The sequence below is a fragment of the Diutina rugosa genome (genome assembly GCF_008704595.1).
Source record: "Diutina rugosa strain CBS 613 chromosome Unknown scaffold28_size161324, whole genome shotgun sequence".
Taxonomy (NCBI): domain Eukaryota; kingdom Fungi; phylum Ascomycota; class Pichiomycetes; order Serinales; family Debaryomycetaceae; genus Diutina; species Diutina rugosa.
The window spans coordinates 121,681-145,553 of NW_022995054.1; the positions used below are offsets into that span (position 1 = coordinate 121,681).

General features: G+C 50.2%; 12 protein-coding genes across 12 annotated transcripts; 5 read left to right on the forward strand and 7 right to left on the reverse strand. All coding sequences in view use genetic code 12, as the record gives it.

The window, feature by feature from the left end:
* Nucleotides 1–727: 727 nt before the first annotated feature.
* On the forward strand, nucleotides 728–1,975 carry DIURU_000068 (uncharacterized protein; the record flags this gene model as incomplete). Its single annotated transcript, XM_034158954.1, has 1 exon — nucleotides 728–1,975. One exon carries the CDS (start codon nucleotides 728–730, stop codon nucleotides 1,973–1,975), a length of 1,248 nt encoding a protein of 415 aa, XP_034015183.1.
* Nucleotides 1,976–2,596: 621 nt separating this feature from the next.
* DIURU_000069 (uncharacterized protein) lies at nucleotides 2,597–4,960 on the forward strand (the record flags this gene model as incomplete). Its single annotated transcript, XM_034158965.1, has 1 exon — nucleotides 2,597–4,960. The coding sequence occupies one exon, from the start codon at nucleotides 2,597–2,599 to the stop codon at nucleotides 4,958–4,960; it is 2,364 nt and encodes a 787-aa protein (XP_034015184.1).
* Nucleotides 4,961–8,375: 3,415 nt separating this feature from the next.
* DIURU_000070 (uncharacterized protein) lies at nucleotides 8,376–9,068 on the forward strand (the record flags this gene model as incomplete). Its single annotated transcript, XM_034158977.1, has 1 exon — nucleotides 8,376–9,068. The coding sequence occupies one exon, from the start codon at nucleotides 8,376–8,378 to the stop codon at nucleotides 9,066–9,068; it is 693 nt and encodes a 230-aa protein (XP_034015185.1).
* Nucleotides 9,069–9,180: 112 nt separating this feature from the next.
* On the reverse strand, nucleotides 9,181–10,851 carry DIURU_000071 (uncharacterized protein; the record flags this gene model as incomplete). Its single annotated transcript, XM_034158988.1, has 1 exon — nucleotides 9,181–10,851. One exon carries the CDS (start codon nucleotides 10,849–10,851, stop codon nucleotides 9,181–9,183), a length of 1,671 nt encoding a protein of 556 aa, XP_034015186.1.
* A 519-nt stretch (nucleotides 10,852–11,370) lies between these two features.
* DIURU_000072 (uncharacterized protein) lies at nucleotides 11,371–12,126 on the forward strand (the record flags this gene model as incomplete). Its single annotated transcript, XM_034158999.1, has 1 exon — nucleotides 11,371–12,126. One exon carries the CDS (start codon nucleotides 11,371–11,373, stop codon nucleotides 12,124–12,126), a length of 756 nt encoding a protein of 251 aa, XP_034015187.1.
* Nucleotides 12,127–12,161: 35 nt separating this feature from the next.
* On the reverse strand, nucleotides 12,162–12,698 carry DIURU_000073 (uncharacterized protein; the record flags this gene model as incomplete). Its single annotated transcript, XM_034159010.1, has 1 exon — nucleotides 12,162–12,698. One exon carries the CDS (start codon nucleotides 12,696–12,698, stop codon nucleotides 12,162–12,164), a length of 537 nt encoding a protein of 178 aa, XP_034015188.1.
* A 498-nt stretch (nucleotides 12,699–13,196) lies between these two features.
* DIURU_000074 (uncharacterized protein) lies at nucleotides 13,197–14,651 on the reverse strand (the record flags this gene model as incomplete). Its single annotated transcript, XM_034159021.1, has 1 exon — nucleotides 13,197–14,651. The coding sequence occupies one exon, from the start codon at nucleotides 14,649–14,651 to the stop codon at nucleotides 13,197–13,199; it is 1,455 nt and encodes a 484-aa protein (XP_034015189.1).
* Nucleotides 14,652–14,991: 340 nt separating this feature from the next.
* DIURU_000075 (uncharacterized protein) lies at nucleotides 14,992–16,455 on the reverse strand (the record flags this gene model as incomplete). The annotated part of the gene is made up of 1 exon (XM_034159032.1): nucleotides 14,992–16,455. One exon carries the CDS (start codon nucleotides 16,453–16,455, stop codon nucleotides 14,992–14,994), a length of 1,464 nt encoding a protein of 487 aa, XP_034015190.1.
* Nucleotides 16,456–17,166: 711 nt separating this feature from the next.
* SAM2 (methionine adenosyltransferase) lies at nucleotides 17,167–18,327 on the forward strand (the record flags this gene model as incomplete). Its single annotated transcript, XM_034159043.1, has 1 exon — nucleotides 17,167–18,327. The coding sequence occupies one exon, from the start codon at nucleotides 17,167–17,169 to the stop codon at nucleotides 18,325–18,327; it is 1,161 nt and encodes a 386-aa protein (XP_034015191.1).
* Nucleotides 18,328–19,114: 787 nt separating this feature from the next.
* On the reverse strand, nucleotides 19,115–19,897 carry DPP1 (Dpp1p; the record flags this gene model as incomplete). The annotated part of the gene is made up of 1 exon (XM_034159054.1): nucleotides 19,115–19,897. One exon carries the CDS (start codon nucleotides 19,895–19,897, stop codon nucleotides 19,115–19,117), a length of 783 nt encoding a protein of 260 aa, XP_034015192.1.
* Nucleotides 19,898–20,609: 712 nt separating this feature from the next.
* Nucleotides 20,610–21,731, reverse strand: VMA5 (H(+)-transporting V1 sector ATPase subunit C; the record flags this gene model as incomplete). The annotated part of the gene is made up of 1 exon (XM_034159065.1): nucleotides 20,610–21,731. One exon carries the CDS (start codon nucleotides 21,729–21,731, stop codon nucleotides 20,610–20,612), a length of 1,122 nt encoding a protein of 373 aa, XP_034015193.1.
* A 1,525-nt stretch (nucleotides 21,732–23,256) lies between these two features.
* Nucleotides 23,257–23,778, reverse strand: DIURU_000079 (uncharacterized protein; the record flags this gene model as incomplete). The annotated part of the gene is made up of 1 exon (XM_034159076.1): nucleotides 23,257–23,778. One exon carries the CDS (start codon nucleotides 23,776–23,778, stop codon nucleotides 23,257–23,259), a length of 522 nt encoding a protein of 173 aa, XP_034015194.1.
* Nucleotides 23,779–23,873: the final 95 nt, after the last annotated feature.

Consider the following 23,873-nt stretch of genomic DNA (forward strand, 5'->3'; position numbering starts at 1 on the left):
GGAGGGTACGAGGCGGTGTGAGCCGATCTCGATTGGGTTCTGCTGGGGGCAGGAGCCGATCTTCTTTGTCTGGGCATGGTTGTTGTAGTCTTTGGTTGAAAGATGGAGGTAATGAGAGAATTTCGCACGTGTTTTATATATAGTGCGGTTGTGTGCAGGATGAGTCACCATTCATTTGAAGTGAGACTTCTACCGCCTTCGATTCTATAAATATGGTGGCAAAAATGACAGCATGACAGCGGAGGAATTCTCGGCACCAGTGAGGGATTATTGATAATGATAAGGAAACTGTACTGTGTTAGTGTGTTGATGTTGGAATCAATTTTAAAAGCGGTTCTTCCTTTTCGCCTACTAAATGCCGCTTACATAATCACTTGTGCACAACTTACATAATTTTGCCACTAGCGGAGGCGCTGCGACTTCCGATTGTGGAGGGGAGCAACCAGAGCTGACGATAGCGCCAGCGGTGATTGGCCTGAGGCAAAAAGAAACCTATCAGTGTCGGCATCGTCAATGGAGACATTCGGTGGATATTTTAGGTAGAGATAATCGACTTTATTCACCGACAGCGACGGTTAAGAATAGAATAGGGCACAAGTTACCACGGGATCAGGGTCTGGCCCTCCCATCCGGGGCGCCTCCTGCACACACCGGAGGGTTATCTCCACACGGCTATCAAGCCGCCGGCGACGCTCGAATCGATTTTGACAACCGCAAACCACTGCAAATGGCGTATACACCACAACCACCGCAAAAAAACCCGTCGCTAGTGGGGTCACTGGTGCGGCTGGTCGACGACGACGGCGCTAATGGCGCTGCTAGCGCCTCGCCCAGCGCCGCTCACCGGCGCCCGCGCCTGAAACCCCCCGCTAAGGGCGCCGTGGTGGACCAGCGAGGGGCGCTGATCGACGAATTGGCGCAGGAGGGGGCGTTGATGGGCGACGATGAGTACCAGTTTCTCGGGTCCCAAGGGGAGGTGGTGGCGGCGGAACAGGCGCCAGTGCATGTTGATGAAGACGGTAATGATCTCGACCAGCGGGTGGCTCAATTGGCGATCAATCTCCACAAAAACCGTGGCCTGGCGCCGGAGCTGACGGCGGAGGAAGCAGCGCCGAAGACCACGCCCAAACCAGTGGCCGCTTCGAGCAACAACATCTACCTGGCGCCTGATCTCAGCGAGTACCAGCTCGACCACCAGATTCATGACCACTCGCTGTTTGTGTCGCTGTTAGAGTCCCCCCACAACCCAAAGAAGCTTCCGGGGTATGTCGACCACCAGTCGCCGGCGCCCACTCAGAGAGCGCTGGTGCTGCGGACGCCGCTGGCGCCCGCGCAACCACTGCAACTGGCGCCGCCTCAAGTCAACGTCACCGACACCACCGACGGCCTTCACTCGCCTTACTGGCACACTGACCGGGACCTGCTGCGGAGCCGGGTCCGGGACTCGCTGAAGGGGCGCCTGCCGCTGAACCTGAGACTCACGGGGCGGCGCCACTTGGCTCGCGGCGACAACTACAAGACCGTGCACGACGAGCTGCCCTTAGGTTACGAGATGCCGGGCAACTTGGAGCCGCCGGCGGAGGACGACGGCGACGGCGACGACGACCGGGTGACCCGTCACGGCAAGCGGACGATGCTGGAGAAGCTCCAGATCGCCGAGAGCGCGCTGGCGCCGCCGGCGTTCGGGGGGCTGCGCGACCCGCTGTTGGTGACGCTGGGCGACTACACCAACTTCAACGTCGACCTGCCCCACGCCTACGACGACCGCCTGAAGCTCAACGCCCAGCAGCGGCTCGCGCTGGCGTCGTACTTGCGGCTGATCTCGCGGCTGCGGTCGCGCCCGGCGGCGCGTCGCGAAGCGTGTGCCAAAGACGAGGCCGACCCTAGCGAGCTTGTCCGTGAGGGCGCCTTGGTCAACGACGACTACGAGTACGCCGCCATGGACATCAAGGAAGAGGCCGAGCAGGCGGTGTGACACTGTCGTAGCCCAATCACACATAGCAACGTAAAACAACAGATACCACAAAACGACATATTCGTATGGCTCAAGGGGAGTGATAATGGCGACAGCGCGTGCAGCGCTCGTCTAGAGAGTGGTGCGAATGAATACTCGTGTGAACCAATATCACTTACCGTTTCCGTAAACCACTCACCAAAAGTTTATGAAACATTAACAGGTGTTTATGACCACAGCCAAAAGAAAAGAGCTACTAAATTGATTCCGTATAATTGTAGACTAATGCCCAGTGAATTGTCCTTATGAATTTTCTTTTCTCAGACAATTAATCACAAAGAGTCTCGTCTAGCACATTCCTTGTGCTCCCCAGGATCTAGCGTGGCTAAGCCTTATTTTAGGTGACAATTTAGAGCGCGTCGCCTCCCCCGAGCACTGGTACTCGGCTAGCGGCATAGTCACCCCACCCCAAAAATAAATACTATGACTGTCCCCAAACCCAATTAATCTTTGTAAACGCTAATGACATCCGTTACTCCGCCTAAACCGCGTACGCCTCGCTCGCTCAAGGTGTGGTGGTCAGCACTATTCGGCCCGCGCTCGGTAGCCAACAAACCCCGCTCCACCGATCCCACACGAGCTATGAGCGACCGCGAGCTCAGCCTGCTGCCACCGCCGCTGGCGCTGCCCCTGGTGAAAGACAAACTGAAAAAGAAGAAGAAGAAGCTGACGAAGAAGGCTAAGGATGTCAAGGAAGCCAAAACCGGCGACGACGGCCTCGACTCGCTCATGGCCGAGCTCAAGTTGGAGCTGGAAGCCATTGACGGCCTCGACGACATCACTGCCGCTCTCGACGACTTGGGCCAGCTGGTGGGGGCTACTAAGCCCAAGCTGAAGAAGAAAAAGAAGAAGCTGAAGCTGCCGCTGCCTCCAGAGGACGCCACCACCTCGAGTGACCCCGCCGTGTCTCAGGAGGCACTGGTGGACCCTGACCCTACTGTGTCGCTTGATCTGAGGGACTCCCACGATTCCACCCCAGTGAAGACGGATAACATCATCAATGAAGTGTTGGAGGCGAAATCAACGGATATAACTCCGGCCGCTGATCTCAGTGAAAATGCTACGCCTACCAAGTCAATTGACTCGCCTCTGAAACCCCCTAAGGCTTCTGACTCGGTTAATCCCGAAACTCCCGCGACTCCCACCAAAACTCGTCTGGGCTCGGGAGCGGCGTCCAAATTCGATCTGGACTTATTCTCCGTCGACTCTCATGATTCGAACGAATCTGCATTTGAAAAAATTGCTCGTGAAGCTAAGGAGATTGCCGAAGCCACCTACGCCGAACTGGTGAAGGATGCTGAACTTATAGCAGGATCTCAGGAACCAGTGATTTCACTGAGCACTGAAGAACCCGCCCCTGATAGCTTACAGGGCCATGAGCGACAAATCGCCATGGACGACTATGAGGATGCGAGGTATGAAGCCGAGAAGCTACTCGGTAACTCGTCTGATGAAGGTAATGCCTCAACAACAGCTGACGCTGTCCCCTCCTCGGAGAAATCAGATCCAGTCAATGAAGACAACGCCGAAAAGGTTCTTGCAAAGAATGATAAGGAGGCACCGACTACCGACGAAAAGCCATTTGTTACCAAAGATGTGAGTGAGAAATCGCAGCCAGCTGAGACCTCAGCCACGGTTGATGGTTTGGAACCCTCGGCTCAGGGGCACTTACTGTCACCCGCCACACCTACCAAACTGACAGTTCCCACCATGTCAACCCCACCGTCCACGAAGGTCGACAAGGATGTGAAGCCTCAATCTGACGCTGTCAAGGACGAGAAACCCATCAAGACCATAGCTAAGCCTAAGCTGGATAAGAAGACCACCAAGAAAGCAGCCATTCACACTGCTACCAATAACTCCCTGCAACCAGCTAAGGAACAGATCGTGCTTGAACTTGGGGAAAACCTCTACAATTACAAGGACGATGAACACCACTTGAGTGAGATCGCCGCGCTCAAGTCACTTCGCATCGACACTAAGGCCGTCAACGCGTATCTTGCTGCTGCTGCTAAGGAAAAGCAATCCACTTTGACTACGGCCGATGAACCAGAGACTAAGGTTACCGGGGCTAAAGACACTAAGACCGAAGACTCTGACGTCAAACAAGCAGACGTTGACGACGAGCCTGAAGCTGAAGAACCGAAGGCTGATGAGACTACTGCTGATGACACCAAGTCTAAGCACTCGAACACTGACGATGTTGAACCTGAACTTTCCGAATCTAAGGAAATTATACCCGAAGACTTAGAGGAAGCTAAGACCAAGACTGAGGCTGACGATGCTGACACCACCACCAAGTCTGTACCGGAAGAAGATGAGGTTGCTGGTTTGAACTTGTCGAACAAATCGGTAGCATCAGTTGACATCAATGCCGGTGGTGACACTGATGCTGTTCCTAAGGAGAAGTCAGCGACGACAGCCGCTGCCGATACCAGTCTCGATATTGATGACCTCATCAATGAGCTCCAAGGTGACGACGTAGAAGCGCTTCTTCGTGAGCTTGACGCCGACGAAAAGTCGACTCAGGCACGGTCCATCCTCAAACCGCTGGGCTCAGCTGCCGCTGCTGCTACGTCGACGGCTAAGAAGCCATCAAAAGCAGACGATGATCTTGACTTTGAGGTGTCGCAAGACGAGATCCGCAAACATTTGGCCACGTTGCCCATCTACCTCTACACGTCGTTGGCAGGGGGGATGCAAATCGTTCCTCGTACCAACCGGTTGGCGTTGATCTTACAAGCGAACGACATAAAGTTTGAGTACAAAGATCTCGGCACCGATGCTGAAGCTAAAAAGATCTGGAAGCGGTACGCTAACGGGCCTAACGGCATGCGGACGATTCCAGGGGTGGTCCGGGGCGATGAGGTGATTGGTGACTGGAAGGAGATCGACGAGGCCAACGAAGAGTATAAGGTGCGTGAGTTGATCTACGAAACATTATAAACACTCAGGAGATTTCATGGACATAGAAATCAATAGAAAACAGAAAACTTTGCGTAGTCCCTACTGCTTTATGCTTAATGAGCACTGAAAAGGATATCACGCTACAGGTAGATATTTGAACAAGACAGTATTTGCTCTCCGAGCCAGCACTTATTTTGGAGAGATATACTTAAAAGAATTGGGACCTACTTGATTTGTATAGCATCATATAAAAGGACGAAGATAAGCAACTCGAATGCTGAATTGTGTGGCAAATGCAGAACGATTTTGTAGAATACACGAATCGCAGCCGTAGAATAGCTCCGATTTGAGCGCGGTCGACTGAGATGAACGGCCGTATTAGTTTGATTTTGCATTTATGCAACGATGCCACAAATGGCAGCCAAGATGCAGAAGTGCTCTACAGGCTTAGATTTTCAATTTGAATCAGCCCAAATCACCCTGAATGCACACACGAATCAAGTCAGCTAAACACATACTCCAGTATCCATTCTAGCTTTAAAAGAGTGTTTTCACAGATTACATAAGAACAAGACCGATGATATAAGTGTTGACTTATGTAGCTCAACCTGTCATAGCTCTATCGATTTGTACTGCATAGAGCCTCCCGCGCTGCTCGTCAATTTTGAGTGTCTGATACAGTCTGCATATAGTGTGGCGCGCCACTCGTCAAAAATTATTTCGAATTTTTTTTGCAAATTTTTCGTAAAAAAAAAAAGTTTTTTTTTAGAAAAGACTTTTTACTCGGGAACAACTTTTAATAACGATTACATACATTATCAAACTTTGTTAATCGAGGAAAAGGTATCAGAACTCACTTGATTAGTTTGGTAGATGCTGGAAGCTTAGCCTGAAGATTTTTTACTACATGCAGGATTCTACAAGAACGCACATAAAAGCGTCATAAGTACGTCACCTTTTCATTTGAGTTCATGAAAGTTTTACAGCCTGTACTATAGCATATTAAAGTTGTAGCCGTTAATACATTTTTGATCTACTTTGGATTTACGGTAAGTAACGCCATGTTTGTTGTGTGCACTGCATATAATAATCAAGTCAAGTAGGGTGCCATAAGTAAAACTACTTCAAATTGACGTCAATTTGCCCAAATATTTATCTGCCATACCTCTGATGCCAAAGAATTTTATGAAGCAAACGGAAAGCCTGTAGCAATTTCTCCTGATTTTATAGCACACTTTGAAGTTTTTCACCAAGAAAATCAAAGAAATCTCATTTGCTGTTATAAGTCGTATTTGCACCGTATACATCACAGTGGTGTATTTCGTTTCTGTCTCAAGTTCACTATAGGTGATGAAAGAGCTTTTGGAAGAATCATGAATGATTTGCAATGCAGGGCTTGTGTGCAAGACCTCAAACTTGAAAGCCCGATATAAGTGTCAGCAACGGTGGCAGCATCTACCTAAACCTATCAAACCAAATAGACACGTCTCCAGATTACAATGATGCTTGTTAAAATGGACTAGTCACTCTGAAGCTGTGTGTTACAACTCAGCATGTTTGGTCTTGCATATTTGTCATGCACCTGCATACAGACATCAAATACAGACGAGGTGTTACACCATTCTTAGCACTGCTACGAACATCACGGGTCAATTACAATGCTCCCCAGATGTAATAGATTACGCTACAAACTCAAAGCCGTCCGAAAAAAAAATTGCACAAAAAAAAAACTTTTTTTTTCCACCGTTAAACTCACATAGAGACGCCAATTTTGAAGTCAACCCATCAAAATTCACGTCAACTATACTTTCAGTGCCAAAGAATCTTATGGAGCAAACGGATTGATCTTATCGATTTTTCCTGATTTTATATCACACTTTTAAGATTTTCTAGAGTAAAATACAGAAAATTCCCATTGCTGTCGTAAATGTAGCTTGAACCGTATACGTTGTTGTGGTGTTATTTTATTTCTGTTAGAAAGCATTTTACACAATTTAAAGATCTAGTCGAGAGCTGTACTTTGCACTCAGACGCAACTAATGTGTGCAGGTTTTTCTTCCACCTGCATACAAACACTCCACTTAGATGAGGAGTTATACCATTGTTATCACTGCTACAAGCACGGCAAGTTGCTTTCAATGCTCATTGGATGTGATGGACTACGCAAAAACCTTATTAGAATTAGATTTATTGGTGTCTGTCGATTATGATGGGTAACTGTTTGTAGTGTGTTCTTAAAAAACGAAGTTTCTAGTGATTGGGTAACTATCCAGACGTAGTCCCTCAAGTGTATGTCTCAGATTTCCCTTAATTCCATCATCAGCAGCAATGCTGTTTGTGAGAGCAGCCTCCATAAGCACTGTTGGACCATCGTTTGAAAATCTCCGCTATTCCACAGTCTGTGAGCAAACCCTAACCTCTGAACGGAAGCTTAGAAAGACTCTCGCAGTACAACATGATTTCGCTGAGCTAGATTCCATCGATAAGTAGTGTACAGCCATCCAATACCAATCAGCAAACTAATAAGTATGCTTTGTAGGATCAGTATCAGAATCGAAATTTCAACAAGTTTGCAGTGTATACTACAAAAACGGAATTGTTAACAGCAAGTTGTGATTTTTCGAAAGAACACACAATTGACGACAAAGCATGCTGAACCCTCATTCCAAACTACACAGGAATGAGAGTGAAACTTTCAACCTCCTTAAATTTCTGTTCCTTCGTCGACGTCTCATTGACGTTTTTTGAGACTCTTTGGCGAGATGATGATGCGGATGGGGAGCGGGAAGTGCAAAGATATGCTAGTCAATCTAAGTATGGGGGAAATGCAACATTTTTTAACATCTACTATGTGTCTCACAAGATTGTTCATTGGCTCAGCGCTGGTCGAGATGCTATCTCGCATTGTGTGAACCTTCACGCCGAAGTGTTTGGTCCCATTCTGATCTTATCTACGTGTAATTCAAATGGCGCTTACGTCGACTCTTCCAGATGACTTTCACTTTTATCCGATGTCACTGTAGGATTACAATGTGGTGACACGAGTTTCCTGCTGAATCACACAAAGAGGCCTCAATCCAAGCTTCGAACAAATCTTATTGTAGTTAATTGACACGCTTCGGTAAGACGTTTGGCCCTCAAACCTCTACTGAAGGTCTGTCGTGCGGTAGCCATCGCTTGGCATTGCCCCATCTCACCCTCATCGCGATACACCAATTGCCTTCATTTATCCCAAAAGCTTTCTGAATCAACAATTGCTTGGATTGTAACCTCAATCGAGCCCCGAGCGGTGTTCTGCTTCCCCTCACTAAATCTCACTGTGCTTCTGCTGGAATCTGCCGATCAAGCCACGGCGCCGTAGGCGTGCGCGCGGCGTCTGCGGGATCAGTTTCTGGGGTCAGGCGGCTTAAGTTGCCCTCACCTACAAGTTCCCATATATCTCCCCCAACCGCCCATGCTTCCCGTGTATCGGCATCTGGGCGTGGCAGCGTTCCGTGTCGTCGGAGCATTGGCACAGTCGCCGGTGCGGGGGCCAGACCCCGCCCGCAAGGCCAACTTGGGGGACATGGTGCAACAGCTCCGGTTGCGGGTGCCGGGGTTGCTCCACCACCTGTTGCCAAAACTGATGGTGAGTCCCGACGTGGTGCTCCGGGTGTGTCCCACTCAGTACCACGGCTACCTCCCCCAATTGAAAGGACACGTCCCGTATTACGCCACCTGCAAGGCGCTCCAATTGGTGCTCTCGCTGGTGGTGCTCAATTCCCGGGCCCGCATCCACATCCAGCTGCTTAAGATCGGCACCGATGATACCCCGCTGACGTTGATCCCCGGGTCGACGAAAATCGGCATCAAATGGACCACGTGTGACCCCCGGTGCCCTCACCTCGACGGTGAGCTGTCGCTGGCGGCTCGGCTCGGCTCGCACACGTGGAAGGGGGTTGACTTTACTGGTAGCGTTGGTCTTGGTGCTCTAAAAGGCCTTGTATCAAATCCTACCGACTTGGACCGCGTGATTCTGGGAGTGTTTGTGTTTGAGCTCAATCCCCAGTGCGACCAGATCCTTGTCCACTCCATTGAAGACGTCGAGACGTTGGAAAAGGAGATGGGGATGGCTTCTCCACGTCTCCAACGAGCCGTCAACTTGTAACTACACCACCTTCGGACAGCTCTAGTAAGGTGTTCACATGTCTTGTGTATATAACTATTTTTCATCGGTATCATTATAAAGATTTTTTGGTATAGTTCGTTTGTTAGGTTGATCATTCCCTCATGACGAGAATCTTTTCCGTCGGCATTAGTTTCATCGTTTCGCGTAACATGATATAGTTTTGCCACTCTATGACAAGGAGCACCGTGATCATCAACACCACAAGCGTCAATGCCGCCAACAACGGTCCCGAGAGCTCGTGGCGAACGGTAGTAGTGGTGGTGGTGACGTGACGTGACGGTTGGGCGGTGGCCTTTTCCGACTCCTTGGCCGTATCTGCCAGCGGTTTAGTGGCACCAGAATCATCAGCAGCACCGGTGACATAAGTGTCTTGGTCAATCTCCTTGCGCAATGCTTTCAATAAGTCATCGGCGGCCGCCTGTTGGCCAGATAACGACAGCTTTTCAATCATTCCTTTGATCCACGAGCTTCCAGTCCACTTGATATAGAACAGGAGTCGAAAATCAGTGGAATTGTCGTCGCCCCAACTTAAAATATAACGGGTGTGCACAGCAAAGGAGTTCCCCAGCGGGACATCGGGAGTGCGAGTAACCAGCTCCACCTCGATGTAGCTATCGTAGTCCAAGTTATAGATCGTTTCCACCACCTCGCACCGCGTCAGTTTGGGACCAATGCTGTAATTGAGGGCTTTCTGGTAAGTGTACGAGCGGGTGTTGGTTTCGGGGTCAAACGCTGAGTACTCCGTAAACTCCAGCCCGTCGTGGTCTTCAAGAAACTGGCGGTGGAAGGTGTTGTTTTGATCAAAGAGCACGGCAAACGTCACTCCCAACGGGGCATCGATCGTCTCGTCAAATAACACGATCTCCTTATCAATCGGCTTAACTTCAGGTTCAGTGGGGGCGTGAGTATCGGGACCGTGATTGCTGAAGCCACACGTCTTGTTGAACTTGCGCGTTTTCGTGTCAGGAGCCAGCATCATCAGCTCGTCGCTGGTGGTGGTGTTGTCGTCGCCGTCCAACAGCATGAGGTAGTTTTCTATTCGCGGCAGTTTCGGTTCGCTGTTAGCAGTAGCAGCCGACTCGGTACTGCTGCTAGAAGTGTCAATCAAACGTTTTGGTGGACCTCCGGCTAAGTGCCAGGCAGTGACTAAGAGGTCAAAAGTGGCGTCACGCAGAATGAAACTGGCGAACGTGTACTTGTTATTCTCTGTGTCAATGGCAATGCCATTAGGAAACAAACCCGCCGTCAGTTTCCTCTCAATGTTAACGATTTCGTCCATCTTGATCACAAGATTGGTCACCCACCCAAGCAAGTTGGAGTTGAAGCACACATACATCCCCAGGATGTAGAGCCGCCCTTGTAACAAGATTTCCCGCAGCATGGCACAACTGTAGTCGTCCAACAACCGGTCGGTCAAGTCCAATTGCTTGAACGTCTGGTGGAACTCGACGTTTCGTCGCATCAGCGCTAGCCGGTATTTGGTCGAGGCAAAGTGCTCCTCATCGTACATGGCATTATCGCGATCGGGCAGGGGCTGCTGGGGGAGCTTTTTGCGGTAGCTGATGACCTTGGGCAGCTTTTCTCCCTCGGCTTCAACGATGGTGTCGTCGGTCGGGCCGGAAGTGGTGGTTTGGTTCAGCGTCCCCGTCACCTCGCGGAGACGGCGGGCCAGGCCCAGGTCGCTCAGCATGACACTGTTGGCGTCCTCACGGGTGGTGTGTGGCAGAGCAGGTCCGGTTTTGAACGGCAGTTGGAGAGACATTGGCGGGCCCCGGCTCTGGCTAGGCGGTGAGTGGGTGCCGTACCGGAAGTAAGCGCGGAGCTGCCGGCGGCCGTGCCTGCAGGCGGACGTTGCCAGTTCGACTCCAATCGGAGATAAATACAAGTGCGAGACTAACAGGAGATGAGTGAAGGCTTGAAAGTAAGGGTGGAGGCATTCTGGATCAATTAATTGGATTTTGATTAATTGTAACTTCGATTTCGACTTTTGTCAGAATTGTTAGTTTTGCTCATTTGTGTGTCTCGTTTCGTAGTCCTGACTGTCTCTCTAGCCATTAGTGTCTAGCCATCAATTTGATCGCGCGAACGCCACGTACCATGAGCCAAAAGTACGATAAGCTTCTGAACCAGGTAAGTCCCGTCCATCAAATCAGTCGGTATATGGTCAATTACTAACGTCTAGCCGGAGCTGGTGCTACCAGACTACGTCGAAGCCGATGAGGACGTGTTCCCCCAGCTGACAGCACCGCTGTCGGTGCCGTTGACCTCGGTGTCCGGGAACATGACTTCGGCGCCAGCAGCAGCCCCGTCGCAGGCGGCCAAGGACTACGGCAATTCCCACATGTTTCTGATCAATTTCTACCGGCGGTACTTTGACATTGATCTGGAGATCTTTTTTGACAAACTTTACAAGACCCTCATCCCCTTCACCAGCAGCGACGACGACATTGCACTGGACCTGCCCGAACTCTATGGGTTTATTTGGATCACCGGGACGTTAGTGTTCCTCATGTTTGTCAGTGCCACGGCGTCAAATATCATGGGCCAGTGGCTTCATGGCGGCGACGAAACTCCCGCTTACAATTACAACTTCGACCTCATATTCAAGCTGATGGCGATTTTCTACGGGTACAACGTGATCGTGCCGTTTTTATTAGTGATGTGGACGCGGTTCGTCACCAAGTTCCCCGAGCCTCTCCCGCTTTTCAACGTGATGCTGATTTACGGGTACACCAACATTCTCTGGGTGCCGATCACGTTGATCAACTTCTTGTTTGTGGTATTCATTAGCTACGAAAAGCACCACGTGCTTCTCAACGTGCTTGAGTGGGTGATTGTGGTGATTCTGGGGGTGATCACCATGATCAGCAACTTACTGAAGGTCGCTCCCAGCATCAAGAACAACTGCGTGATGCTCCACACCGGCGACGCCGCTGCCGGGCGCCGGGTGTACTTCCCGTTGTTGGTGGCGTTGGGGTTGGCCCACGTTGGCTTCACCGTACTCGTCAAATGGTCATTTTTCGGCATTAACGTCTAATATACACAAAGAGGATGAGAATCATGAAAGAGTGCCTACGCCTTGTAGGCGCCAGCGCCCGCGCTGGCCAAGTTGCGGCGGTGGCGACGTATCTGCTGCCATCGGCGTAGGCCAATGGCCGCCACCAATACCGCCACCACGGGGAGTACTGATGCCAAGGCGATCTCGCCGTTGCTTAGTCTCGAAGCCCGCTCCGTCACCCACCACACATGCTTCTCAGAAGTGGCAAACCACGGCTGGCTGGCAATACACACCTGAGTGCCATTAGCTAATTCAAGACAATAGGGAGCGTCTTCGTGACGACAGGGAGCTTCGCTGGAACACCGGTTGAGGTAGGGAGCCATCGGCTGTTCAAGCTCACGGCAGAAGTCGACGATCTCGGGGGTACTCAGATTCACCATGAGCCGGCCTTTTGGTTCTTGGAACGGTTCGCCCCAACACTCGATTACGTCATCGTTACCGGTGACAGTGAGAAAGCGGGAGATGTCGTCGGGACAGATCTGGGAAGGGTCCCACTGGAAATCGATGCCCAGCAGCGGCACCACGGGGGAGTATGAGGTGTGGGTCCCCATGGCTCTTTTGGAGAAGGCTGAGGGATTAGGCTATGGAATCAGCGTTTAGGGGGGCCCCATACCTTTATACGTAATGATTGGTTATTGCTGAAAGATCCTTGGCGGTGTCACTGGGGGGGGTGCTATTGTGCCAAGCCGACCCCCGTTGCGAGCGCGTGGCTGCCTTATCGCTTACGATGGCAGCAGACGAAGTAAGCTAAAACGGTAGCTGCTACGTATACATCTATAGTCAAAAACAACTATAGTGATAGAAAGTAAGTCAAGTAGTTTGATTAAGTACTGCTTTGCCGTGGCTTTGTTAATTACCTGGTGATCATTCGCCAGTATCAATCGGGACAATTTTCGCGGCGCCGAGGTGCCAAGAGTCGTTCCCCGTCAGCAACTAGCCCCAATTCCCGAGTGTGCACCTGACGGGTTTTTTTTCTGATTGTGTTTATCCCCTGCATATAATTAACTATTGCATATAATATGTAATTGTCTCTGGATCTATTATCGTGTCTAATTAGCGGAGTGGAGGGCTTGCCATGAGTGCCACCACCGTTTCACGTTCCACCACGACGGTAAACCCGCGGGTTCAGTTAATCCCGTAAACCACAGCGTCGTAGATGAAACAGTCAGCGGTAATGTAGTCACCGGACCCACGGGACGACCCCACACGTTAGCAGCGAATTTCTTCGCCATCAGCCATCTGGTGACATTCGTACCATCTAAAAAGCTCTCCACTTCACGAGCATCACACCCAGTATTGGGCTGGACGCCGTCCATACGTTGTTCAAGCCAATTGACCACCATGGGCCCGCCAGTGACGATACCATTGACGTGGCGCAGCGTCAAATCGGTGACAAATTCTAACAGTTTGATACCCTTTTTGCACCACGAGTGGAACATCACCTCCAGGTCGTGGTAGTTGATGATCTCATCGTTTTTGGCGTGGTATAAAAGCATGGGGATGTGAGGGTAGGGAGTATCGGGGTCGTCAGCCATAGTGTGCTCTTTAAAAATCTTTTGCACCAATGGTAAGTCCAAGACGGTTAATCCGTCTCTAGCGTAAGGCTTGTCCCCAGTGAAGAACCGTTTATGCCTAAACTTAATCACGGCGGGGACCATACACGAATTTTGAGTATAGTTGATTTCCCGGTAATGAGCGTCACTAAGCTGGTCCCTAATCAACTCGTCAAATTCAGGGTATTGTTTGGCTAAACCACCCACCGCCAGTGCCACTAAACCAGCGTATAACGTACCCTCGTTATGACGAGCCGTCAGCCCCAAGTTCAGCACCACTCCCCCCACCGCTGCTCCCACCACGTTCTTTCTGAGGTCAGGAGCGTACCGTTTGATCAATGCCAGGGCCCACTTAGTTGGGATCAGGCCACCCAGATACCCCCACATCGTTACCTTTGCCAGGGGAGATATACCAGTAGTATCTTCAGTGTGCTTAACCACGCCTCTAATCAGGTCAAGTACGGCATACCCGGTTTGCTTTCCACCGGGCCACCACCCATGCACCGTCTCGTAGTCAGGAAGCACGACAAACATGCCTCGGTCAAGCGCCAATTGTAATGTGGCCATCTCCAATTGATTATAAATAGTAGTCATCAGTGCTCCCGAAAGTACCAGGTACAGCGGAGCACAGTCCGGGTCACTGGTATCCTGAGCCATTTGGAAGAAAAGAACACGGTCGTTTCGAGCGCCATGAGGAGCAATCACCGTACTGACCACTGCCACCGGGTGGCCGTGTTTCGTCTGAGATTTGACCATGACTTGCCATGCCCCAGCCACATTCATCGAGAAATACACCAGGCGTAATTTGTGGGGTACCGGTCTCAATTTGAGCACCTCACCCGGTTCAGCGGTGGCCAAATTGGCCGGGTCTTGGTACCACTCGTCCTGCGAGGGTTTAAGCACTTTGGCAGCCACTGCCACAACCATGAGCCACCATATCACGAGATTCATGGCGAGTGGTGTTTAGGTGAAAAGTAGACGTACGTCTTCTTAGGGCGTCTGAGGGGAATTCGGACCCATGTGATCGGAGTGTATCGGTACTAAAATTTAGTGCTATATAACCGTTGCGCACTCACGTGTCAACGGTCACCATGTACAAAAGTAAGACCTGTCACATACAGTTTTCGTTTACTTCGTTTACTTCGTTAGCTTATGCAAAAAGTTTACTAAAAAAGAAAAAAAATAGAAAAAGAGAAGTAAAAGAAAAATAAAAGAAAACAAAATAAAAGATGTCATGACATCGGGGTCTCGCCCCATGAGTTTTTTGTAATGTTTGAGAGTGCAAATGTCGTCACCGCTCGTAGTACCAGTTGAGCATGCGGCGGGAGGCTTTGTGAGCAGCACCTTTACCGTGGTCAACGCCATAACGGATAAACCGTTTCACCGCATCAATCAGCACGTTGGTGGCCAGCCCCACGTTGCGGCCTAAATAGTGGCCGCCCGTGCGTTTTAACAGCTCCAACGTCTCTCTCATGGCTCCAGGGTAGCGCACAAACGAAAGCTTATTGAGTTTGACACACCCTTCCACCGGTGGTTTACCAGCAAACCGGTCGCTCATCCAGGTGATGGCAAGCGGCACTCCCAGCACCACGCCAATCATGTGGTCTGACGTGTAGTCTGAGAGGAATTCAAGTGACTTTATGCCTCGACGACACCACAGATCAACGAGAAGAGCACAGTCCTTATGTGGAAGGAGTTCATCGTGGTAGCCATGGTAGATGAGTACTGGAGTTTCTGGCATCGGTCCTTCGTCGTCTAGCGGCATCAGGTTCTCGGCAAAGATTTGTTTACACACCTCGTTATTGAGGAAATCCCATCCGTCTTTGATCCAAGGTTTTTTACCCAGAAAGAACTGAACACCAACAAACTTCATTACGTTAGGAAAGAAGCACCCTGTTTGCAGTGAGATAAATCGGTGGTAGTTTTTTGGGCTCATATTCTGTTTTAACAAAGCATCAAATTGAGGATAAGTCTTAGCGTAGCCTCCCATGGCAATGGCGATGATACCGGCAAACGGAGTGCCGTCGTTTTGCCAAGCAGCTGATGATAAATTGGTAATAACGCCACCAGCAATGGTACCAATTAAGTTAGTCTTCAATTCGGGGGCGTATTGAGGCTGGAGTGCCAGCGCCCAGATCGTAGGGATCGACCCGCCCAGGTAGCCCCACATCACCACCTGGGCCTCACTCAGGATATTGGTGGTGGCTCCCAGAGCGAGCACACCGCGAATTGAGTCTAGCGTAGCGTAAGCACCTTGAGGACCTCCAGGAAACTGGTTCTCCACGCCTCCGTGGTCAGGAACCACCACTGGCCACCCCTTCTCAAGGCATAACTGAATGAATAAAACCTCAAGTTGAGATGAAAGAGTAGCCATCAGTGCCCCTTCAAGCATCGCGATCAGCGGCGCACACTCCTCGGAGCACAGATCAACAAACATCTGGTACAGCACGATTTTGGTAGGGTCAGCGTTGAAGGGAATAATGACACTGGTGACCACGGCTGAGGGAATCCCGAACTGGTCGGTCAGCCGCACCATGAGCTGCCACAGCTGGTCGACATCGATGGCGAAATAGATGTTGCGGAGCTTGTTTGGTGTGGGTCTGATGCGAAGAATAGTGCCTGGCGACTCAGCCTCAAACCCGGGTGGTGGCACGTAGAACTCGTCCTCCGTGGGTAAGAGCGGGTGCTGGAACTGCGTTGCCACCACTAAAGTAGCCCACAGCGCCACATAGAGCACCCACGTCAATAACCTCATCGACAGGGCCAGTGTTTACTGAGGTGGTAGCGCCGGGTCATTGCGTAGCTGTTGGCTTGCGGGGGGTTGCGGTCACATGCACTCCTCCCACGCCGCGTCTCGGCGAGTACCCGTTTCCAGCAGGTTGAGCGACGCCGGGCGTTATGCCTGCACTGGCTGCCTACAGCACTGCGGCCCGTGGGGCTCAGGTGGCCACCGCGAGCACGAATAAAATGTGGCGCCTGAGAGAGGCACACTATCGGCGCCGACGTGGCCTCTACTGGTAAGGCCAACAAAAAAAAGAACTGTGCCGCTAATCCGGAGCTTTGCTAGACTGTACGAGCTTTGTTAGCCAGGTTTCAAGAGTGAATCATAGAGTTGTACCATGGTGTAGCTGATAGCATTGTAGAGTGAGAGTGGGGAGGTAGAGTTAGCAGTAGTGAGCGGGAGTGTTGGTAGTAGTAAAAACTGTGGCTGCTGATCGTACCCTTCGTACCCGCGCGCGCGGATCGCAGGATCGCCTGGCTCAGTGCTTTTTTCTCATTGGTGTGGGTATTTTTCACTGTCCCAGGGCTGCGTAACCAGACAACACGTGCACTCATCTAATCGCCATAAAGTGAAAATTTTGGTCGCCGTCCCGACCCAACATATATAAATAACGCGACCCCCGTGAGTGCAGATTTTCTCCTCGTACCGTTAATTCGTCACACCCCCTCTCCCTCTTCCACAGCCATGACTGCCCAACAACCGGAAAAGTTCTTGTTCACCTCGGAATCGGTCGGTGAAGGCCACCCCGACAAGATCTGTGACCAAGTGTCCGACGCCATCTTGGACGCGTGTCTCGCCGTCGACCCTTTGTCGAAGGTCGCGTGTGAAACCGCCGCCAAGACCGGTATGATCATGGTGTTCGGTGAAATCACCACCAAGGCCCAATTGGACTACCAAAAGATCATCCGTGACACCATCAAGCACATTGGTTACGACGACTCCGAAAAGGGGTTCGACTACAAGACGTGTAACGTGTTGGTCGCCATCGAACAACAGTCGCCCGACATCGCCCAAGGTTTGCACTTGGAACAAGCCTTGGAAGAATTGGGTGCCGGTGACCAAGGTATCATGTTCGGTTACGCCACCGACGAAACCGACGAAAAGTTGCCGTTGACGGTGCTTTTGTCGCACAAGCTCAACGCCGCCTTGGCCGACGCCAGAAGAAACGGCACCTTGCCCTGGTTGAGACCCGACACCAAGACCCAGGTCACCATCGAATACCAAAAGGACGGCGGTGCCGTCAAGCCCCTCAGAGTCGACACCATCGTCATCTCGACCCAACACGCCGACGAGATCTCCACTGAAGACCTCAGAAAGGAAATCCAAAAGCACATCATCCAAAAGGTTATCCCCGCGGAATTGTTGGACGACAAGACCATCTACCACATCCAACCCTCGGGCAGATTCGTCATCGGTGGTCCCCAAGGTGACGCCGGTTTGACCGGTAGAAAGATCATCGTCGACACCTACGGTGGTTGGGGTGCCCACGGTGGTGGTGCCTTCTCGGGTAAGGACTTCTCCAAGGTCGACAGATCGGCTGCTTACGCCGCCAGATGGGTTGCCAAGTCGTTGGTCAATGCCGGCCTCGCCAGAAGAGCCTTGGTGCAATTCTCGTACGCCATCGGTGTCGCCGAACCTTTGTCGATCCACGTCGACACCTACGGCACCTCGGACCGTTCGTCGGAAGAATTGGTCGAAATCATCAAGAACAACTTCGACTTGAGACCCGGTATCATCGTCAAGGAATTGGACTTGGCCCGTCCCATCTACTTCAAGACCGCCTCGTACGGTCACTTCACCAACCAAGAAAACCCTTGGGAACAACCCAAGAAGTTGAAGTTCTAAGTGTTTTGTTGGTGGTGAGCCCAACCTAAACTCGTGATGATTAATGTAATGACTCATGAAACCAACGCTCAACTCGTTGGTTTACACATTATGATGAAAAGAAAAAAAGAGAAAAAACCCTTAGAAAAAAAACGATGTCATGTTTGCTTTTACAATTGTTCCTGGATAGAGTATTTATTGCATTAATTGGGGTCCTCAACGGACAAAAGGATAGGTTATATACTGTAATAATTTTCAGTAAAATTGGAACTGTAGTCGAAAGTTACCGAAGAAACGTTCAATTAACGCATGATGCATTTATACGAGATTCATATCTCACACAAAATCAACGGTCACTATTCAGTGTTACTGATCGTTTGGTAGGTCAGCTGAAAGCGTTATTTCAGTTGTGCCTGACATTTACGTTGGTACCTAATGTTACCTCATCGCTTCAGGTACTAATTATCAAGTTTAGATCATCAACAATGCATTTAATGTGATTTGAAAGCCAGTTCCCTACTCGTGCAGACGTGTCAAAGTATCAAAGAAGCAACCAAATAGTCAAACAGACGCTGTTCATCAAATTGCGATGAGTTTGATCGCCTCAAACCGCCTAGTAATGAGCCAAGACCAATTTTTTGTGAAAGCGGTGTGGCGCAGTGGAAGCGCGTTGGGCTCATAACCCAAAGGTCACTGGATCGAAACCAGTCACCGCTACAAAACTTCGATTTATTTTTTATTCTTTTAATTATTTGAAAGGGCGTATACCTTTATCGATTTGAGGATATAAACGTCGTATAGTTTTATGTCACAGCTCTACAAAGTCAATGGGCTGGTTGCAGTTTTTACCGTTGACCGCAGGGAAGTAGCGATGGTAGCCGAGCCAGGCCCCTACGATACCGATGGTGGAGCCAAAGCAGATGTCAAATAAGTGGTGGCGGTAGTCCTGGCCGCGAGACAACGCAATGTAACTGGCCAATACCAAGGGTAACAGCGCAAATATCAGCTTGTATAACGGTGCGTGGTTTCGCCACACTTTGAATTGGCCCATAAGCCAGAGACTGAGGAAGCCTAAGCCGGCAAACGCAAATGACGAGTGGCCCAGGGGTGTCAGTTTGAGACCGTCCCAGAGGTAGGCTTCGCCAAGAGGACTCAGACACACCAGAATGTCCACCAACCCCGTCTTTTGTGTAGTCTTAGCTCCACAGCGAGCCAAGAAGTCGGGACGAGGATTGGCAATCCACACCTTAAGGGTATCAGTGATGACCCCCACCATCGCCATCGTGAGCCAGAAGGCGAGGTTGGATACTTGGTAGAGGTGGATGCGATCGTAGTTGGTCTTCCCTTTCACTAACAGAATCAACGTGATGATGATCGAGGGAGCAATACACGTGATCAAGTAGAGCTGGTCATCACTGAACCGCTCCACATGGGCGAATGGGTGGGAGATGCGGGGGTTATCAATCTCAAACTGGCGCGTGAACGGCTTTGCCAGCTCGCACACGGTGAAGAAGGCGATCAACAATACCAACACCACGATCCAGTCGGCGACGTAGGCGCGGAACCGATTCAGGGTGAGGTAGAGCTTCATGGTGGCACGAGGACGACGGGGTCAGAATCGACACGGCAGTGTGGTAACGTCGCGAGCACCCCGAATTCAGATTATATTCGCCCAGTTGAGGGTAGCGCGCACGCATACTACACGTACTAAGGGGGCCCTGGTGGTGCACATAGTGAAATAATCCATATGCGTCGACCGTGTGTTAGCGAGATCCCGCGTACGAGGAGGTGAAAAGGTTTTAACTATTTTGTTATGAGTAGTCGAGGGTTTATTAAGTTATATCCAGGTTTTCATTGATTGATGGATCATGTTTGAATGGGCGAAATTTTGTACATTGTTCGCTAGCTTAGAATTATGGCTTGGCAATGCGATTACGTTATAATTTACGTTGGAGAGTTAACTCCGGCATCAGCAGCTTTTCTAAGCGTCTCGTCTCAATTGGTAATAATTATTTGATGCTAGTTTGCGTTTCTTTCGAATTAGGGTTGACTTGAATCGAGAGTTGCTACAGCCAACTTTGTCGGTGGAGTTCTCTTACAACTCAAAACATTTGAATGCCTCAGCGATAGTGACAAGAGTGTCGCTTCGAATTTATTCATGTAGTTACTTATCAAAGCCATCGACCGTTCAAAAATTTGCTATGTTGGCAATGAGCCTCATTAAAGCTCTCTTAAGTTTGCAGTGTATAGAGAGGTTCGGGAGACGTAGTTACTATCGACGCTTAACTCTTTGTGTATTATGATTATACGATTTCAATGTCAAAGAACACGAACGGCTCGTAGTCGGTTTCCACCAACAGCGCGTACTCGTGCAAGTTGGTGTTTTTGCTCGAGGCCTCGCCCCCCAAGTAGCCAAACTTCTCCACCAATTGCTTCTTGGCGGCGTTGAAGTTTTTCTCAAGCAGCAGCCCGTGGAAGCCGATGAGGTAGTAGTCAAACAGCGGCGGCAACCCGTACCGCAACACCAGCTCCACGTACACCCTCATTGCCTTGATATGGCACCAGTCGGCGAAGATATCCAGGTAGGCGGTGCGGGCCAACCGCACCAAGTCGTTCTTCAGCTTCAGCTCGTTCTGCTGCGTCAAGTCAAACTCCTTGCGCATGTTGTTGAGGGTGTCCTCGGAGTACTCAAAGTCCGTCCGCGGGTGCCACTTCTTGTCGCGGGCAGCAGCGACGAAGTCAGGCTCGTATTTCTTGAAAAGGGTCACGGCATATAAGTTGTACTCGCTGTCGCTCAGAATCAATTCCGCCAGTCGCGGCACTACGTATTGCACTAACGTTTCGTAGGAGTTGCGGAACTCCTTGTCCAAGTTCTTGGGGACAGCCACAAGCACAGTTTTGAGGTGTTCCAGGTTTAAGACAAATTGGTCAGGGTGGACGATGTCGTGCAAACTGCGGATCAGTAAATCACCGTTACGTTTGCGGTCGGCGGCGGCAAAGTCGCTGCGGGCCGATTGGTAGGTTTGGTAGGCAGCCCTGACGTCGGCGTCTAAGGAGAACGCCTCGTTGGTGATGAGCTTCACCAATTCGGGGATGGGCTTGTCGAGGCGGAACTTGGAGGTGTTCCACTTGAATGTTTCCACGTAATCGGTGGCGGGGCGGTTTTGCACTGTCCGCTGGAACGACGACGTTTCCAACACATTGGTGAAAATGTCAACAATTTTAGCCACCGACCCGGCCAACTGGGAGTCGATTTTGCCCAATTCCTCCAGCCCTTCAATGAGCGAGTCCAACGTGCCCAGCTGGAACTGTGGGAGCTCTAGCGACGTCAACTTGGAGTGGTCGGACTGCATGTGTTCCCGCAACCACCCAGAGGCATGCGTCAGCTCCGGCAACGAGATGGCAGCGTACTTGGCAAGGGGCATGGTGGTGGAGACGGCTTGCGATAACGTTTGGGTCGAATGGCAACGCCCGCGCACCACAAAAGGTCGCACCGTGGGCGGCGTCAGTGGGAGACGAGTGGGGGCTAGTGTGGGGCCGATACGGAATCAATTGATTTTAATTAACAATATCAGGACGATTATCGGCTTCAGGTGGACAATTGAGAGTTTCATCGCTTTCTGATTTAGTTTATTGTGGAGCTGAGAGCAATAAACACTGTCGCGAAACAAGCCGTTCCTAAGTCGATTGAGAAAATGCACAGTGTAATAGCAGTAAGTCAGCGAGTAGCGCTGCTAATATAGTGATGCTTTGCAGTTCTCTCCATTCAATTTAAAGTAAAAGAAAACCAGTTGACTGAAGGCTGGCTTGTGCTAAGAACGACGATTTGACTGAATTGGGTCAGTGGTATATTTTAACCACCAGTGCTCATTAGCTGCACAATTTTGCTCCGTAATCATAAAGTTCTCTTCTTCAGTGAATTTGTCAATTAATTTTCGAAAAGATGAACCCCATGGGTAAATGGCTGATCGTAGTATCAGGGTGTAACCTTGGACCTCGACATGCGACGCTACATTTAATGTCCACAGTATGCAAATTTGTACTCGGAAGTCGGCTCGATCATGGTACGCTACACATATATCGTCACTTACTTATCATTCGTTATTTACTTATCACTTAATCATCTTCATTCGTCACTTGGTCATGCTGCTTTGACTATTCGGGTATGATACGCAGCACTCCACTAGCCACGTGTAGGGATGGAGGCAACCCTTCGGATAATCCCAATTGCTTCACATCGAGGGCATCCCAGCACTTAAAATGTACAAGTTGGGTTTCATCTTCAAACGGTAAGGTCGCATTCTGGATGTCACAAAACCCAAAACGAATTTCCTTGATTGGGGCCGGTATGGGGAACCAGTTTGCATAAGTCTTTTCAAGGAATAAGTGTTTGGCAGAAGCACTTTGAGCTTATCTTATCCTTTGAGTTCGAGGGGGATCGAGAGCACATCACCAACACGGCTGCATTTGTGGTCCTCGCCGGAGGTGACTGCGGTGACCAATTAGTTCTCCGCCATGTGCGGAATGTGATTGATAGCATTGCAGGTTAATTGCTGGCAATTCGTGTCCGTCGTATCAACGTGATCTGGCCTCGAGCACGCGGTGTTGGAATTGACAAGCACCTTATTTGCCACGATATGAGGCGTTTCATTAAAGGTGCAACCGTGATAGTTAAGGAATCCGCTGAGATTGACATCTTCCCTATTATCAGCTCGTGAACCTCAATTAACTTGAGACGCTCCTCAATAACCACGTCTTGTTTAGCCGAGGTCAATCGAAGTTGGCTGATCGTTGGAACTAGCTCAAATGGGAACGTCGGCACCACTGTCAAATCCAACTTCACCACATTTGGAATATAGAAATTCTCAATATAGATGAAATTGTCAACCAAGATGTCATCCACCGGATCCTGTTGCTCAAGCAACGCAAGCCTTCTCTCTGTATCCTCATTCATGGGTATACCCCGTAATTCAGCACATAATCAAGTTCAATGAAATTCCCAAGTACCATAACGTGTCTCAACTCAAGATTTGTGAGTTTGGGACAATTAATATTTACGTTCGATGCATAATCGATCTTGAACGACCGAAGCTTTTCCGACCTGATGTCGACGTCAAACAGCGGCTCGTGTTCGTGAGGCAAGCCTCCACACTCAAAGATTTCAATTTGGGGTGGGATTCCCTCAACTGGATGACGCTGCCACACCTTCAACTCAATCACGTTAGGCGGTAATGGGAACCTTGTGGTGAGAGGCGCATTCATCTTGATGTGTAGCGTTTTCAATTGATGAAGTAAAGGAACGTCACGAATCTGTGGTCCCTTCGAGATGAGACACCTCAATTGACCCATTTGGTCATCATTGAGGAAGTCAGAGACATCGCCGGTTGCCCCATCAGGAAGGTCCACCCGCTCAAGCTTGGGACAATCGATTCGTTTGAAATTCACTCTCTGCGCTGAAATCCACTCTTTCATCTGCGGTAACGACCGAGGTTTCTTGAGCTGAGTGCAAATAACCTTTAAAGGATTGTCTCTCAACTGACTTGGTTCAACATACACTGTTTGGACAA